The 18,935-nt window shown below is 35.6% G+C and overlaps 3 protein-coding genes across 4 annotated transcripts; 1 reads left to right on the top strand and 2 right to left on the bottom strand.

Annotated features, from left to right (window-relative positions):
- The first annotated feature begins 3,060 nt into the window (after positions 1-3,060).
- On the top strand, positions 3,061-13,739 carry LOC106745420 (esterase E4-like). The gene is made up of 9 exons (XM_014621004.1): positions 3,061-3,444; positions 6,975-7,109; positions 7,472-7,628; positions 7,940-8,424; positions 8,553-8,721; positions 9,969-10,147; positions 10,223-10,370; positions 11,787-11,928; positions 13,240-13,739. Exons 1-9 carry the CDS (start codon positions 3,199-3,201, stop codon positions 13,529-13,531), a joined length of 1,953 nt encoding a protein of 650 aa, XP_014476490.1. The 5' UTR covers positions 3,061-3,198; the 3' UTR covers positions 13,532-13,739.
- On the bottom strand, positions 11,938-13,230 carry LOC106745422. Its single transcript, XM_014621007.1, has one exon. The coding sequence runs from the start codon at positions 13,088-13,090 to the stop codon at positions 12,659-12,661; it is 432 nt and encodes a 143-aa protein (XP_014476493.1). The 5' UTR covers positions 13,091-13,230; the 3' UTR covers positions 11,938-12,658.
- Positions 13,731-17,361, bottom strand: LOC106745421 (cytochrome P450 9e2-like). 2 transcript variants are annotated; one of them, XM_014621006.1, is made up of 2 exons: positions 17,272-17,361; positions 13,731-17,114 (listed from the first exon to the last, which is right to left on the bottom strand). In XM_014621006.1, exon 2 carries the CDS (start codon positions 17,041-17,043, stop codon positions 15,583-15,585), a length of 1,461 nt encoding a protein of 486 aa, XP_014476492.1. In that variant the 5' UTR covers positions 17,044-17,114; positions 17,272-17,361; the 3' UTR covers positions 13,731-15,582. The 2 variants fall into 2 exon arrangements, with proteins under 2 accessions (XP_014476492.1, XP_014476491.1); XM_014621005.1 differs by having other exon boundaries at positions 13,731-17,361.
- Between the last annotated feature and the right edge of the window lie 1,574 nt (positions 17,362-18,935).

Below are 18,935 nucleotides of genomic sequence, written 5' to 3'. Positions count from 1 at the left end.
GACGCTGTCATGCGATATTTCGTCCTCGTGTCTCTTCGCCGGGGGTGAAAAGGAACGCAAAAGGTATCTATTTACGGCTTATGGTGTATTGTCGATGGAAATTTTGATGCGTTTTGATGCGTCATACGATCCGTCGCCGTCCATAATCAAACGACTTTTACGACGGCGTATCGTATCATTCCTTCACATATTTCGAGCAATAATTAATATTGAGACTCGTATAATTATTAATTTATTAATGGTTGATATTAAAACTCTCAAATATTCATTAATTTATTATTATATTACGGCTCTCAAGCTTTCTTTACTAAGGCTTAATCACTCAGATTTTTAAAGCTAATAAATTCCTCCTGGTTGAAGCAATATTTCTATCGCAACTTTGCATACAAAGATACATTAGATCAATTTTCACAGTTTGAGTGGAGTGTGGTTAAGATACTTTATAAAAATTAGGATACAAGTTTGGTTCGATATAAGGATATCGGGACGTTCTCAGAACAGCCTCAGGACGTCCCTAGGAGATTTGTGCTATCTGGGGCATAATACTTCGTCGACATTATTATCCTCTTACAAATAACACGAAAAAATAGCTTCCACAGCTAAAAACTAGATTTTACAGGTAAAAATTAGTCGTCTATATAATATCAGGTAAAACAGAAAGTCCTTGCGAATGTCTTTGTACATGTGTTTCAAATATTCATGGCAAAAAAACGAAGGCTTTGTTTAATCATCAAGATAATTTCCTCACAACAAGATAACCTCCTGCCAACCATATACAAGCTTATCGATGCCTTTTTTACAAAAGGCTGTTCTTGAGTCGAGAAAGGCCAAAGAAATGATATTTATTAATATATTAATATCTTTTAGCAATTAATATATTTTTTAAATAATTTGTTATAAATAAACATAATCAAACTTCAAGATGTATATATTTTAATTAAAAAATTGAGTTCTAACAGAACAGCATAATTATGATACTGCGATACTTTTGCTACGTAAAATATATATTAAAGGTTCTAAAATATATGTTCTTCAAACGTTTCCACTTTGTTTGAATATAACAAAACCAAGTGAACGTAAAGCGAATGTTCCTCGAACGTTTACGTGCTGCTTGGGTTAGTGCTTATCAGTGTCAATCGGCCGCCCAAAGCGATTTTCGTCAATACAGCTCTCATCACCATTGTTGAAACGTCAATACCAATACCAAACTGTTCTTGATTTAGCCAGGTCCTTGCCGAACACGGCGTTGATGTTTTTCATAGCTTGGCCAGTTTTGGATTTTTCTTCCACTCAGCCCAAATGAGGACACTTAACTTCTGATTTTCGGACACTATTGCGATCATTTTTTCAGGCACATGCAAGACGAATTTCGGTTTTTTGAAAATTGCACTGTGTTCAGCAGGCATCGAACTGGCAGATTGACATATCTCAAAACAATGCGTCCAATCTATTTTTTTATTATACACATTTGAAACGTATGTACAAAACACTTACCGTTTTAATTGACACAACTGAAAGTGAACTAATGCTTTTTGTACTTAGTTTTTAGTTCCTACAGCTAAAAACTAGATCTGGTAACTAAATCTTAATTATTAAATGGACAGCTAATTCCTTTTTCCCGTAATTATTCGCAACTTTCATCTTGTGATGGTTCTTATTGGTTTTAAAAATTCTGGTAATTTTTGAAAAGGAAATTTGTTTGAACATAATCAATGTATCAAAGAAAAGAGTGAAAAGACGAATATTAATCATCTAATATCGTTTGGATATTATTGCGTAATAATAATTTTCTTATAGAATAATAAAATACTGAGTCATTCCAAAAGTTCGGTTAGATCTTCGGGTCAAATTTCAAGGTTACACCTTGTCATATTTGATGGAAACGAATTATTCATCGAATAATAAATAATATAATCATCGTTGCTGTTTACGATCCTTTGTCAACGTCATACTAGAATTTATACGCTATCGTAGAACGTGACTATTTCAGCGTCCAAGATATTGAAAATCGAACCGAATTTTTTGATTGATTCTATACAACACAATTTGAAAATATTGTACAACGAAAACCCATCATGAAGACATCAACGAGAATTAAAGCGACCGTTATAAGATAAACTATTGTTAATTTAAAATGTATTCACTCTCCGACAATCAAATATAAAATCGATCGATGATAAAATAGATTTCTGTAAAAACATATATGCAGCCCCGATAGACTCATAGCTCCATCTGATACGCGCTGCTATTCTTTGGAAGAGCATTCGGGAAAAAATCGATAAGCCGCGTTATGGATAAGAGAAGTACAAAATGAGAAATTTTGATAATTTAAATATATAAACTTTAATAATTTAAATATGTAAACTTTGATAACTTAAATATGTAAACTATTTAGTGGATTATCTGTTCTGTCAACTTCGATTTATGTCAAACTGTACTAAATCCCCGTTGTAGTTAATTGATTACTATTGTTCTTTTAAAAAAAGTTTTGGCTATTTTCTCTAAGTTGAGACTTAAAGAAAAACTTTCTGAGACCTCCTAGCACGTATAGAGAAAAAAATTGTCACTTCATATTCCTTCGTAGTTTCCGTCTTGACCAGCAGCCGGTCATTTATGTGGAAAACTATGGAAGGATATGAAGTGACAATTTTTTTCTCTATACGTGCTAGGAGGTCTCAGAAAGTTTTTATTTAAGTCTCAACTTAGAGAAAATAGCCAAAAGTTTTTGGAAAACATAATAATAATAATTATAATTAATTGATAATAATTAATAATAATAATAAATATAATTAATTGATTGTATATCAGTTATGTATGGGCAAATTTCACACATAATTTTGCATGATTATATATAGCCATACATGATCATATATGAAAAATTCTTGTGCCCGTTATGAATGTCCGTTACCGATGCCTACTCATGTGATACAAGGAGTTCCATTGATTCGTAACACCTCTTCGTATAAACCCACGACCATATAATCGCAGTTTTTAAATGACGCAAGTACTCGACGCAACAAAACATATCGTTTATCGCAAGTTATATTAAACGCATGTGCGCCCTGCTGCGCGTGTGCACCTCGCTGCTGCCTACGAAAACGCGACTCGCGGCTTACTATTAAAGATCGCGTTCTGCTCTGCCACTTAGTGTGCGTTACTCAATTCGTGCAAAATCATTATCATCATCCCGGTCTGTCTATGATGCACGAGCGAAGTGTTAAATTCGTAGGTGGACGCGGTGGAATCGGAAGTATCGCGCGGTGTGGATGCTGTGTCTTTGCGCTTTTCGTCATCTTGGCTAACAGTTTATTTTCTGGGCCTGTAGTAAACATTAAATGGGGTCCCATACTCGGCAAGTGGAGCAAAAGTCTAAATGGCCAGCCAATTGCGAGTTTCCTCGGAATACCGTACGCACTGCCTCCGCTGGGCGATTTGCGATTTAAGGTGTGTACTGTGCATAGAAATTACATACGTAATAAGTGGCTTTATCGCGTTCTTTCAATTAGGATCAGCATGAATTCTTAAAAAGAATTCCAGAGATAAACGAATTAACATCTTGTTGCCCGGGAAAAAAGTTCAGATCTAATTATATGTAATTATATGTAATTTTATAGATTTAATTATGTATATATAGACTTTGATCTGATCTAATCATATATAAATAGATAAAATTGCTTATAATTGTATTTAATTATAGACCGTATATTATCTACGATTAAATATAATTATATACAGAGAACACGTCTTATAAGGCATTAAAAAGATATGTGAAATGCCAAATGGGATATCCGGAAGAAGTTAATTCATATACATTCAATCCGTGATTTTAATTCCGTACGGCGGTCGATAATTTATTCACTTTCTAATTGCGGTCGTTGTTGAATAAACTCGATGATTGACTGATGGTGATCTCATTGGCTTTGAGGATGTTTCTGTGATTTATATTTATATAATATATCCTTTAGATGCTCACAAACATATAATAACATATTTATTGGCAGACATTAAGAGCAACACAACGGTTAACATGCGACGAATATTAACCCCTTGAAATACAAATAAAACGGAATTTGATGCGTCCGAAAAATACTATTTAACTTTGCTCAATGAACAGTTATGTGCAAGCTTACAAACAGGACTTTTTATTTTGAAATTTGCATCGCTATATAACATTTAATCAGATTGATATATAATGTTAATGTGATGTGATGTGTTATCATTTGAATAATCAACAGTATGAACACTTTGATGACTGTTTTCAATCTCATTATCATCACTAGAATAGCCCATTAGACATTCATCATCACTTTCATACAATACATTCAACTCAGACATGTTACAAGGATTATTTTTAATTTTTACTAAATTCAAATATATAGTATGGCATTCGCCGTGCGAGATCACTGCTATACTGAATACTGCTTTCAATGTACTTCTTTTTGATTTACTGGTTTGCCGATGCGATTTTGTTATCGGCACTGTTGAGAAAGGGGGAGCATCTTGAACATTCTAAATAACAAAACATTCTAAATAACAAAACAGAATCGACGCACAAGTGAAACAATTGAATAATCTAATAATATATTGCACAGCGTCCGCCGGAGACAGTTCTTGACGTCTCGGAGACGTCAAAGTCTACAATGGTACATGAAATGAATGACGTCTCCCAGACGTCATTGTGTGTCAAGGGGTTAATATAATATATATAGTGTCTTAAACTAATCTCGGTTTCCGTGATGTGCAAGTAGAACGGATGAAACTAAGTAGAAAAATCATGTACAATTTCACAAAATTTGCAATAGTTAGTGAGGAGTTAATTATTTTGTCTGAACTAATAAACGCACGGGAAAGAATAGACTATTTTACTATAGGATATTGTACAAAGAAAAATGACTTACATTTGAAAATCTGCTAGCAACGATAAGAATCAACTGTTTCCTAAATGCGGAATAACACAGCAAGCAGCGAGCAGCATATAATACAAGGCTGTGCATCGAAAAGAAACGTGTCTCGCTATCAGTTGAAACTGTTATGTATAAAAATACTACGGCAAGGTCATCTACAATAGATATAAATATTTTTTGAGTCATTTTACTTTTATTCTAATATTGTTCACTACAACATATGAAATATTTCATAAAATATTCCCTTTTCGATATCATCACCTTATCACTTTTGTATAAAGAATGATAAATGAAATCGATCATTGTAAGCAAATATAAAGAAACCTTTAAAAAAATTAATTGTATAACTCATTGAAAGATTTCCTTTCATTTTGTTTTATTTATTTATTTTTTATTTAGACGTCTCAATATAAATGTTCCACTTTATATAATATGGTCTACCATTTCCCGTGCTCGTTAGTTCAGACAAAATAATTAATTTCTCATTAACTATTGCAAGTTTTGCAAAATAGTAAATGACTTTTCTGCTCAGTTTCACTCGTTCTACTTATACACCACGGGAATCGAGATTAGTTTGGGACACCCTGTATAACATCAAATTACCATAAGAATAAAAAATCATACAAATTAAAATATTTTTTAGAATTTTGCATATTTATAGACTTAGTTTTTATTAAATAAAATTTAAATGTATATTACTTGGTTTCTCAAGGACATCTCTTAGATGTGCGTGTTGTCTGGGTATTTCTATATGCAATTAGGTCAAATCTTCAACAGATGCATTTTTGTGTTAAATATATTACTCAAATAATATGAAATATACATATTTATATACACATAATATCTTGGAAAAATCTCGCGATTAGATATTATTATAATTATACATAACTAGATAAAACCAGACTCAATCGACTTTTCAATCTATTATTAATTTCAAATATAATCAGATCTGATTGTACTGAGTGTTTCATTTTAACTGACGTACTAAATTTTCTCTTGAACAGTGCATTTTAGAGAAAAATGTTTCAGATAAAAGTATGATTTGGAGGGGGGTATAAAGTAGTGTCATCAGTTTGGCCCTTGATTATCTTTGAAAGTCACATGAAAGTCACCTTCAATTTCTTAAATGGAAATTCCGACTTCTTATTATATATTTTTATAGCTTACCTCGAGAACTTTTCAAAACACTATAATAAAATATTTCTAAAATATTTTTTTATTTTTAGTTATTTATTTTTTAAAATATTTTTTATCTCTACTGATACACACACAAACGCAAACACACACACGCGTGCGCACACTGACATAAAGCAGAGAGGGTTTGGAGTCAAAAAATATTACTGGAACGACGAACCGTGGGGTCCTTATATCTACCATGGGTAATATTAATGTTAACTGTACTGCAACTTTCAAGCCTTATAACTCTAAAAGTACCTAATGCAAAAATATATTATAGTATTTTGAAAAGCTGTCGAGGTAAGCTACAAAAATGTGTAATAAAAAGTAGCAGTAGACTATCAAAGGTCAAACCAATGACACCATTTTATGTCCTCCTCCAAACCATACAACTTTGTGTGAAACGTTTTTCTCTAAAATGCACTGTTCAAAAGAAAATGTGCGTCAATTAAAATGAAACATCCAGTATATAATTAGATATGTTCGAACAATATTTTAGATTAATACAGTGCTATAAATATCAAATTGATATAAAGTTAAAAACATTTTGATAAAATCATGTACGAATGTAGTCTGAAAAGTTTTGAGCCTCAACATGAAGATGGCGTTACTGACACAAACGAGTGTCAAACAACAACTGAGCGTCCAAAATGGCTGAAATTTTCACAGTATCTTTCTCATAGTATCTTTCAAAACATGTACGATTGTAGTACCAGAATGATATTGACGAATAACGCCATCTTCATGTTGAGGTTCAAAACTTTTCAGACTACCCTCGTATAATTGATAGTATCAAAAGATCTTTTTATATATAATTATATGTAATTTGATACAATTATACATTTAATTATATATAAAATTTTTTCTCGGATGTTATCTGATTATTTCATATAGAGCCCACAACGTTGGAACCGCACGTGGATAACAGTTCGCAACAGCACAGTAGACGGTCCGAATTGCGCTCAGCTCGATAAGTCAGAAGTGATCGGCAGCGAGGACTGCCTCTATCTGAACGTCTTTATGCCTATGGTGAGTGATATGAGCATGATCATGGAATGGTATATTCATGATGGCATCGATAATAATATAAATCAATGTAACTCAACTCCGCCGATAAATCGACGTCTTACGATCGTGTAGAAACGATCAGTCAAATGGCGTGTGGGCTTTGCGGGGAAAATATTACCGTCAAAAGTTTCGACGAAGATAGAGTCGTGACGTTTCGAGCACGAATGCAAACTCAATTAGCTCACGAGGCCATACGGTGGCTTAATTAAGCTTAAACGGATTAAGGTTATTATTGTATGAAGTTACCTCGTAAACCTCGAGGAACGTTTTACATTTCCGCATAATTGCTTCTAATTTTGTCGATAATTTTATTGTTTTTGCAGATTCCAGGAAACTGCCCGACAAAATTGCCGGTTATAGTCTATGTGCACGGAGGCAGTTTCAAGACTGGCAGCAGCGATAGCAAACTATATGCACCGGACTATTTGATGGATCATAACGTGATCCTCGTCACTTTGAATTATCGGCTCAACGTTTTAGGTGAGAAAGAACATCTCTGAGCGTAGGAAAATGGCTGAATTGAGGAATATGCTCTTATTTATCAGAGATATACAGTTTCTATTTCCTTCGATTCATTTCTTTTTCATTAGAACAGCATTAGAGGTGTGACGTATACTTTGAAAACTGCATGTATCCACTTTCTATCGGAAGTGTTGTTTGAGAAAATCAATTGAAGTTGAATAAACATAAACTTAAATGACAAGGATAGCGATTAAACGAAATACACGTGAATCTTGTTGCTCTCGCGACATACATAATAATACATAACAATGCGTTGCGCTGCATTTCAGGGTTCTTCAGCACCACAAATCGAGTCGCGCCGGGCAACTATGGCCTCAAAGATATAATAGCGGCCCTCCATTGGGTACAAGAAAATATTCACAATTTCGAGGGAAATCCCGAATCGGTCACCATGATGGGATCGAGCGCCGGTGCCGCCTTAATCCACTTTCTCGCGCTTTCTAAGAAAACGGAGAGACTATTTCATAGGTACATTCTGCACAGCGGAACTGCCTTGCATCCATGGGCTTTTCACTCTAAACAACCGTATAGACAAATTTGTCTGAAATTGGCGAGGCTGGTCGGGTGCCTGTCGAAGAAGGTCGACAACGTGACCATGTTGAATGAGACGATTAACACGGAATTTTCCGGGGAGGAAAACATACAATATAACGTGTACGACGCATCGAGTGATAATGAAGAACAGGACGAAGAGATGATGAAGTGCATGAGAACCGTTGACACGCGAACAATGTTGAACATGACGCGGGAATTTGTAAGCATTAGCTATAACGCTTACAATATTTTAATTAGCTCGCTCCTATTTGCATTTATGGCACTTACTATCGCACAGTGCATGTTTACAATTACAATTTGTTTTGTTATTTTTGTTATTGTTATTAGTTCGTTTGGAGGACGCATCCGTCTTGCTTCATTTCTCCCATATTGGAGGAGGAATCTGAAGACGCTGTTGTGATAATGCATCCGCTAAAAGTTATACGGAACGGGTTGTTCCGCGATATACCGGTGATAATTGAAATCGTAAAGGACGAGGGTCTGATAAAATCGCTCGGTAGATGTTCCATTTATTGTTGTTCCAGTAAAATTTAATTTATTAAAATTGTCCCCCAAACTAAATTAATTAGCGTCGTTGAATAATTCATCTGAGCGAAAGAGATATAATTTAATTATTGGGAGTACAAATTAGTTCGGTCCGTTTTTTGTGGTCAAAAATGCATTTATTTCAGAAGAAAATGAATGAACAGATTAATCGAAGTACTGTCCATTGCTGGCTACTACTTTTTTCCACCTCTCAGGCAATTTTCGAATTCCATTTCGAAAAAATGTCTCGTCTTTTGAGGTGATCCAAGTTAGGAGCCAATTTTCGATTTCTGCGAAAGAAGTGAACCGGTGACCTGCCAAATCGTGCTGCATCCGTCGGAACAACCAATAATCAGAAGGAGCAATGTCCGGCGAATACGGCGGATGCAGTAAAATATCCCACTTGAGCGTTTCCAAATAATTTTTTACGACTTTTGCGACATGAGGCCGAGTGTTATCATGCAGAAGAATAACTTTGTCATGTCTTTGCTCATATTCCGACCGTTTTACTCGTAATGCACGGCTCAAACGAATCAATTGCAGCCTATACCGATGACCCGTGATGGAATCGCTAGGTTGTAGCAGCTCATAGTATACAACACCCTTTTGATCCCATTTTTTTGGCTGTCCAGAGCGAAGCTTGTCTTCAACGCTAAAATCACCATTCTTGAAACGTCGAAAAGATTCCCTACATGATTTATCAGTTGGAGCATTGTCACCATAAATTTCTACAAACATTCGATGCGTTTCAGCTGCACTTCTCTTCCAATTAAAGCAGAAAACTAAAACCTCCCGCAAATGCTGCTTAGTTAACACAAAATTTGACATATTCAACACAGTAAAAAACGGGGGTTTTGTATGAAACTCAAAGCGATATAAACTGAATATTATTGACAGATGTCTAACCTCTCTGAAACCACCGAAATCAGCTGTCACTATGAAACATTCATAACAACCAGAGCCATCTTTTGAAAACGGACCGAACTAATTTGTACTTCTAATAATTTTAAAATATTAATAAAATATTACAGAATTTATACGTTTGGCGGGATAAAAATAGCAAAAAATAACAGTTTTGCGTTTGTAGTATTTATTAACATGCACGATATTCTCCCCGATAAATTATCTGATTATTACTTTTTATAAATTTAACGGCGATAGGTTGTGCGACATCTTCGTAACGAGGTGATAAGATTTTATAACATGCCTATGTTTCAGACTTCTTCATTGATTCCAACGCCCGAAATGAAATGTTAGAGAACTTCGAAAAATTTTTGCCTTTTCTGATGGAATACCAGGACGTGATTTCCGATACCAGCACTTTCGCCGACGCGATACAGAATTTTTACTTCAGCGGGAATATAACAGAATCGAATTTCTTGTACAACATCACGGAGGTATATTCGTGAGGCATGAATCGCACCCGGAGGTGTCGAATATACCCTGTCACGTTTGACGATATATTTTTCCAGATGATAGGCGACGGTTTGATGACGTGGCCATCATTTCAGACAGTGCAGTATCAATCGGAATTGGGAAAAGCTAGCGTTTACTTCTCTCTTTTCGCATATAAAGGGACGTTCTCGTGGAGCTTCAGAAAAGGCGGCTCGGCTCATTACGGTATGATCTTCGATTCTGTCATATATTAGAGACACATTCTATCTTTCCTTCTCTCTCTCTCTCTCTCTCTCTCTCTCTCTCTTTGTCTTTTCTTATATTAGATGCATAAATTAATTCTTGCCGTGCTTTCGCAAACTGCGACTTTATTTTTCAACAAGATGAATATATGAATTAATCATTGAAATATTCTTCGTTAACATCGATGATCTTACGCTATCTATCGGGCAACTTTGGGTTTCTATCGCGATAGAAATTTGGTAGTTTTGAAGTGATGAAGACCAACAAAGTTTCGAACGTCTTTAATTGAGTCGAAGTTTGTATCCGATAAGGAGTGTTGCATCGACCGAAACAAGTGGTAGTAATCTGAAAAGATTATGTCTGCTGAATACGCCCCGCGCGAGGAAGAATTTTCCAGCCCAAGTTTCAGATGGTTTTCTTTGTAGAGACAATCCTTGTGATTTCTGCTGTATGCGGCTTAGCGTTGTCATGGAGCAAAATGACCTTACGAATGCGTTGTTCAGTAAATGGCCGTTTTTCCTCAATTGCATTGCTCAAACTGATTAATTGTTGTTGTTAAAACTTTAATTGTCTGACCTGGTTCGAGGAGCTCATATTACAGCACACTCTTCTGGTCCCACTATATGCAAAGAAGAAACTTCTTGCCGAAGCGTTTAGGGCTTGCTGTTGATGTCGTTGGTTGACCAGGATCCACTCATAATTTTTTACAATGGATTATCATACAAAATCTATTTTTTATCGCCAGTTATAATTTTATGCAAAAATTCTTTTCTCATATTGTGGCGAGCAAAGAAATACATGTAGCCAACCGACGATTTTTGTCGTTAGCAGTCAGCTCATTAGGAATCTACCTACCATCTTTGTGAATTTTTCCCAGCTGATGCAATCGAACCGAAAGCATTAATTGCGTCGCTCCAAGCTACTCGGCAAGTTCTTTATGTGTTTGAGTCGGATTCTCATTGAGTAGTGCCTTCAGTCTATCGTTTTCAAACTTGCAAGGCTGCCCAGCACATGGTTCATCGTCAATACTGAAATCATCGTCTCAAAAGCGATTAAACCATTTTCTGAACGTTCTTTCATTCTCTGCACCTTCTCCGTAAGCTGAACAAATCATTTCGGTGCCTCAGAAGCGTTTCTATTGAGATTAAACGTAAAACGCATGCAGTGTCGAATATGCTATTTATCGTAGGCCATGATGTTTACTATTGATTTTTATGTTGTTTAAATGTCAAACTACATGTTTTAATCTTGAATATCAATACTTTAGAATAGCAAAAGGGCGCGACAATAACTTAAATTCAAATGATTTATATTTTTGTGCAAATTTAGGCGGCACGATTTAATTAATACACCTAATATCTTTTTAACGAATTCGCAAATTAATAAAATCATTTTTAGGTGTTGATCATGCTGATGACATGAACTATTTCTTCCCTCTGTTAAACAATATGTTTGCGGACCGGATGCTGCATAACACGGAGAACGATCGCAGCATGATCCATATCATGACGGAGATGTGGACGAATTTCGCGAGAGAAGGGTAAATACATATTAACAATGACGAATCATAATTAACAATGCGAAGCACTTTTCAGCATTTTTGCGAGAAAAAACGCGATATACGATTATATCTATGCACTATCGGGATCTTGATTACGCCAATCGAAGCAAAAACATCGATAATCGGTCATGCTCGTATATTACGTCAGAAATTATAATTTTTTCCAGGACGTGTTCCATTTCCGTTTGCATTCCAGGGAAAAAATGATTATATATAATTATATATAATTATTTGAGTAGTAGTAAAGATTAATGGGTGGAGTAAATTCTGCTCCTAATGTTATTTAGATTTGACTATTCATTATAACATCCCACTCTTTTCCTCAGCTTAGATAAAATCCTAAGCCCCATCATCTTATCAGAAGCTCGGTGGATAAATTTGCTAGGTCTTTTTTGCCGAAGTTTTTTGGACCTAAGGAAGACCCGTCCCCATAATTTGTGTCTTTTACAAGTTAGGGCTGGGGAGTAGTACATGCACACTGTCCTCCCCACCGTCTCCGCATAATCGACACACGTCGTTGTCCTTAGCTTTTATTTTGTGCAGGTGAGCTTTCAGGGCAGGATGTCCTGTTAAAAGTCCACAGCGACCCTGAGCCAAGACCTACTCAACGAAAGGAGTTCGTCTGTTCTTCTGTTTGATGGTTGCTCCAGCATGAGTTTAGACCACCGGTATCCCTCGTAGTTATTCCATCTCGAAAGATGTTCCATTTTCATCCTTTGATGTTCGCTTTTCCCATGGAGTACGGGAGCTTGATTGCCCGGCTCTGGGACTCGCTAGAGCCTTTTTTAGCCAAGCAATCCGCCACCTCGTTCCCATGCAATCCTTGTTGTCTAGATATCCACATCAGGGCTATCTTGTTGTTTTTACTTAATTCTTCAAGCATTGTCATGCAGTCCCATACCAGTGATGTTTCAATGGTGGTCTTGACTAGTGCCGACAGAGCTGCTTTGCTGTCATTACATATGACAATTTTCCTATTTAGTGTTTCTCTCGACGTGAGAAGTTCCGCACATCTTAGGATGGCTGTTACTTCCGCATGGAACACCGTGGCCATGCTATCCAGGGAAATACTCTCTCTGTAATCTTTGCCCAGCCCGTATACTCCAGCTCCAAAGTCATCATTCAACCCCGAGGCTTGCATTGCCTTATACCATCCGTGCGCAATCCATCCCCAGTTAATCAATAGATAAAAGTCTTAGACTAATAAAAAAATTCCGATTATGACATTATCACAACGAGCGCAGACGCAGGGACGACTTTGCAATCATAATAATTATTAAATATTTATAGGGTACCGAGAGCATGGATGATCCTGAAATGGCCCGACTATCGCGATCACCATAAGTTCATGAGATTCGGAATTGAAGGATCACCGGAAATTGTAGTGCAAGCTGATTTTTTGTCTGCCAGAATGGAATTCTGGGAGAAATTGATAGCGAACGTATCGGTAAAATACGATATAGAACTTGACGTGTCTACTAATTCTCCAGAAAGTATGATAACCGTCTCTGATGCGATTGATCATAAATTAACGTTCAGTCTCGCGATATTAACAATCGTGTTTGTTTGCGCGCTCATTTAACGAAGATAGTCGGAATAGTATCTCATCGATTTTTATGAGCCTTGGATATGTCTGTAGAACATCAATAAATAAAAGACCCATATATTTTTAGCGGCGTATCTCGGCGTTTAGGGGTTAAAACGTCCCCTTGAAAAAAACGGTTTTTTTATTTTTAGCAAATATGTTCTAAAGTACGAAGTATATGAAAAAATGTCTCATACAAAAGTTTTATGATATTTTATACTCTTTGCAGCGATGCATTCAATTTAAAAAAAAATGTCAAATTTTTTTATTCCCTCTTCCTTTACTCGTTACTTTCCCAAATTTTTAAATATTTATTACAACAAAAATTATAGAGCATTAAATGTCAAATCCATACATACATAATAATAGAAAGTGGTCACGATTAAATCTTTGGAAGACGACATGATAATATAGTGCCATAGGCTATAAGCGCCGCATTGTATGAGTAGGTAGCTACCACTATGTTGTATTATTTTTCTTTAGCTATATTTCATAACTGCTTATGCATATTTTCTTATACCACAAGATGACAACGATTTAAACTTTATAATATGTTGTGAAATATATTATACGAAATAGAAACGTAAGTACAGATAAATTTGCTAAAAAAAAATTTTTAAGTATTAAGCTTCATTTGATAAATTTGCATAATATTGTATAATAACAGTAGGAAATATGTATAACGGTGTCGCTATTTGTAAAGAATTTTCGAATATATATTTTTTGAATAAAATATATGTGAAATCTATGTTCATTGCAATCTTAAAGGTAAGTCGATACAAAATCAAGGTGAATTAAAATAAAGCCACAATGTTTGAAGTAAAGAAACACATATTCTAAGGCAAAAACGGAAGTTATTTTGCATCGAATTGTGATCGACGAAAAAAATAGACTCTTATTAATTTTGTACTCTTATTAATTCAATTTTTTTAATTATTACATCTAACTAAATTTCAATGACATTTAGTGACTTTGTGTGTATATCATACATGTATTTCTTAAATAAAATAATTTACACTTTGCGTCTATTATTATACATATTATTATACATATTATCTATCTACGCTACTTCAAGCAATATTATTATATCGCGCGCGATATTGCCACTTGTAAAGCGAAAAGTATTTTGTGTTATATCTTACGATTACAATAAAATATTAACCTAATGGATCTTACGATTACAATAAAATATTAACTTAATGGATACTGTTTTCAAAGAAGGAAATCAGTTCAATTACTACTTCGTATTTATAAATCGATATATATTTTCTATGATTATTTCTTATTGTATAAAAGGAAACTTCCATTTAATGTATAAAAGAATATAAAATTGACCAGTGGTACGCGATCATAACATCTACTTGACGACAAACCACGGTTCGCTCATTGCCGACGATTAAGATCATTGAGCGAGATGAGAGAGAAGGAGGAAGAGACGAGAGAGGCCTTCATGCTAAACGGCATTGGCTCACATCTTTGGAATTTCTCGAAAATTTATTACGTGATTTCGTTTATTAACATTAATTTTCTTCACTTATATGTTTATATATGAGACTTGGATGTATATTGCAGATTTGGCACACAATTTACATTTTATTTTTCTGTTCTTCCTTCCACAGCATTTTATACCTATTTTTAGTATAATTCGAAAATACAATCCTTTGACAAGAGGAAAAAATATATACTAAAGGATTTAAAAGTAAATTTATAAAAATAACTTTTATTTTGGAAAATATTAAGCGTGTCAACTTGTATGTATATATATAACATTAACATATACATACATCCAATTATTATTAATTTATCAAATGTTTGACTCTACTCGTCATTCTGTATATATCGGTTTATTTGTCTTAATGCACTAGCCTCCCAATATCGCTAAATCGTATGTAATTAAACAAAATTTTCTTTGTATTTATTATTGCAATATATTATGCAATAGCAAATAATTATCTGAATAGTACGGATTATATATCGTAATAATAAAAAAAGTTTCTCATATTTACAAAATTTGAATTTTAAGATTTGATAAACCAATGAAAATAGTACTACAAATCACGTGTGCTGTTCGCGTTCTTAACTGCTATAAAACGATGTGGCTCCTTTCTCGGTACCGCTTTCAGCCAGAAACCACCTTCGGGCTTTAAAGTGACGGCATCTTTGGCTATTTTGAGCGGCATCGATGTTTTTTCGCAAGGTAGTAAGTCGCAACGTGCCAACGTGTGAAAGAGTAACACTTTCGTCTCCAACAGGGCGAATCGATTACCTATGCACATCCTTGGTCCTAAGCCGAACGGGAGATACGCTCCGGTGTTCAAGGTGACTTTTTTCTGCTCGCCGAGAAACCGTTCGGGATCGAATTTTTCCGGGTCCTTGAAGTATTTTGGATCATAATGTAGTCCAAAAAGTGAAATCATCACCGCTTCCCCTTTTCTCACGGTGAACTTTTTCGTTCCTGGTAACGTCGGTGGCAATTCGAAATCCTTTATACACACTCTGTCCAGCCCTATACCAATTGGATACATCCTGAGAGCCTCGCTTATTACGGCATCCAAGTATTCCATGCTGTTGATCGCTTCATACGGTGCTTCGCCATTCGTGTCCTCCAGTATCTGGTCGATTTCATTCTGTAGTCTTTTCAGTACGTTCTCATTCACCGCGATCTCGTGCGCAGCGAAACTCATCAACGTCGACGTGCTGTCGAAACCAGCGAAAAAGAAAATGAAGGCCTGGCTAGTCATGTCCTCGATCGTCAGTTTCTTCCTACCGTCTTTCTTTCCTCTACTTTCCATCATTAGCTGCAACATGTCAGGTCGAACGATATCCTTCTCATCCCTGGTCTTAATAGTGGTATCCACAAGGTCATAGAAAAATTTCTTGACTTCTTCGCGAAATAATTTTAGTCTTAGTAGATCCGCCAGCCATGGCATTATTCTGAATAAGGTCATTTTCAAGAAGGTGACAAGATTGAAATTGGTCGCTTCTTTGCCGTATGCATAGAAACGATTTTTCGGATCTCGCATGGAATCAACACTGACGCCGAAAGCGCAGGTTGCGATCACATCGTTGGTATAACGTGTGAAAATATCCTTAGTTTCTATCACGTTTTGATCCGGCGGTAGTTGCGCTATGAAATCACCAAAGTCAGTAGCATAGTCGGACATCAGCTTGAACATGATCTTCATCTTGCTGGAAGTGAAGGCCGGGCTCAGCATAGTTCGCACTTCCCGCCACTTGTCGTCTTTAAGGGCGAAGAGATTTCTTGCCATCAGTGGATCTTGATCCTCGCGGAGGAATGTGCGATGATTCGGGAACATGTCAAATTGTTTGAGTGTAATAGACTTGATGAGTTCAGGGTCGCGTAGCAATATCAGTGGTGTTGTAAATTCAAACATACCGACATACTTGGCCTCGCGATGTAGGTTGTATATATTCTTCAAGATATAAGCAAAGGGCTCTTTACGCAAGATCATCGGTCCCATATTACCTACGATTGGGAGCGGCTGCATATACGGTATGCCGTGCTTCTTGAACACGTTCAGGTTCTTGATGAAGAAGTAATAGAAACCCAAGGCACCGGCTATCACCGACAAGGCAATCGTATACACCATGTTGAGTGAAATTTTTTCCATTAAACTGAGTAACGCACTATACGACGTTCTGTCGAACTATATTTTCTAATAAAACTGACGGTTCTGACGGGATTAGTCTCCCCGATATTAATGCGGCGAACTTACTTAATTAAATGTATCTGCTTTGTCTATTGATTATGTGCTACAATATAATCAAAAGTAGGAATGATGTAGCTATGCGCCGCTGGCGCTCAACGGCCGACTGCTGCTCCATTGCGCAATCTGTCACATATGTATAACTCGTGGAATCATCGCTTATGTAACATTTGCCAATGCGCACTTAGTGGTGAAGAGTAAATAACCTTCTTCTGACACTATTGATGTAAAAATTAATCTCCAAAGCTGATAAAGCAATTACATTTATCTTCGCGGTTTTACGTTATCATGTTGTTATTTGCATAATTTTTGCGGTATTCAATGAATGTAATCGGTGAGGAGATAACCTTTCTTGAAAAAGAGTCACGTGAGATGAAACCTGTTCACCTCAGGCTTTGGATATGATATTTGTTTCTTTACTTCGATAGGAAATTGGTTTGGAGAGGAAATTCATATAATTTGGAGCTTATTAATGCATTTCTTACATTTTTACCTTCAACTATTGGGAGTACAAATTAGTTCGGTCCGTTTTTGTGGTCAAAAATGCATTTATTTCAGAACGAAATGAATGAACAGATTAATCAAAGTATTGTCCATCCCTGGCTACTACTTTTTCCCACCTCTCAGGCAATTTTCGAATTCCATCCCGAAAAAATGTCTCGTCTCTCGTTTCCAAATAATTTTTTACGACTTTTGCGACATGAGGCCGCGCGTTATTTTGCAGAACAATAACTTTGTCATGTTTTTGCTAAGGATTTATTAAACGATTCTCGTAAAGCGACCATTATAAGGTAAACTATTGTTAACTTAAAATTTATTCACTTTTCCGTGACAATATTCGGTCAAAGATAAAATAGATTTCTGCAAAGTTGTGTACGCAGCCCCGATGGTCTCGTTGCTCCATTTGACACACATCGCTTATCTTCGGTAGAGTATTCAGATAGAAATCGATAAGCTGCGTTATGGATAAGTAAGACACAAGAAACGAGGAAATTTGTATAATTTAAACTATAAAACATGTAATATTTCCGCTACTTATTTAAAAATAATAATTCGTTCGACTTGCTATTGAGATATATAACTTGATAAAGACAACAATTATGTGTGCACCTAGTCGATAAGAACTATAGACGTGATTTTATGGCGATGTGTTTGTATATTTTAAACAATCTTTGTCACATAAACTTAACAATTAATTAAATCAGCTATGCCTCTTATAGACCTCTTATAGGTGCAGCCTCTTATAGGTGTATCCATGATTATTATGTTGCTTTCAAGAAATAAAGAATTCAATTTTCATAGTGATGAAAATATGTGGAAAAAAACCAGTAGTTGAGTTGTTTTTTAAAATAATAGATTCATGCGATCTACCGCGATGACTTTTAAACAACATCATGGAATAATAGATTATTTGTCAGGTTGCTCGAAAAGCGACTAACGAACTACCTGGCTCCATCTAACAGTGTCGAGAGATCTGTTATATTGAACCGGTTTAAGTCTCGACTAAGTTAAGGTTTGAGTTTATGCTAGATGACCCTCAAGTAATCCATTATCTTCCACAAAAAAATTAAGGCTGTAATATAACTAAGCAATTAGTTAGACGGACCTGTACTTTTTAACGACGGACCTATACTTTTAATTACGACTTGAGATAGTTGTCTTGCAGTAATACT

The sequence above is a fragment of the Dinoponera quadriceps genome, unplaced genomic scaffold (assembly GCF_001313825.1).
Source record: "Dinoponera quadriceps isolate SergipeBrazil2010 unplaced genomic scaffold, ASM131382v1 scaffold1651, whole genome shotgun sequence".
NCBI lineage: Eukaryota > Metazoa > Arthropoda > Insecta > Hymenoptera > Formicidae > Dinoponera > Dinoponera quadriceps.
This window is presented reverse-complemented; position numbering and strand designations above follow the sequence as displayed.

Excerpts from the sequence above, each read along its gene's own strand:
- LOC106745422 (XM_014621007.1), bottom strand. The coding sequence starts at position 13,090 with ATGCAAGCCTCGGGGTTGAATGATGACTTTGGAGCTGGAGTATACGGG.
- LOC106745420 (XM_014621004.1), top strand. The coding sequence starts at position 3,199 with ATGATGCACGAGCGAAGTGTTAAATTCGTAGGTGGACGCGGTGGAATC. Across the intron at positions 8,722-9,968 it reads GGGTCTGATAAAATCGCTCG|ACTTCTTCATTGATTCCAAC; the intron begins GTAGATGTTCCA and ends CCTATGTTTCAG. Across the intron at positions 11,929-13,239 it reads ACGAATTTCGCGAGAGAAGG|GGTACCGAGAGCATGGATGA; the intron begins GTAAATACATAT and ends AAATATTTATAG.
- LOC106745421 (XM_014621005.1), bottom strand. The coding sequence starts at position 17,166 with ATGGAAAAAATTTCACTCAACATGGTGTATACGATTGCCTTGTCGGTG.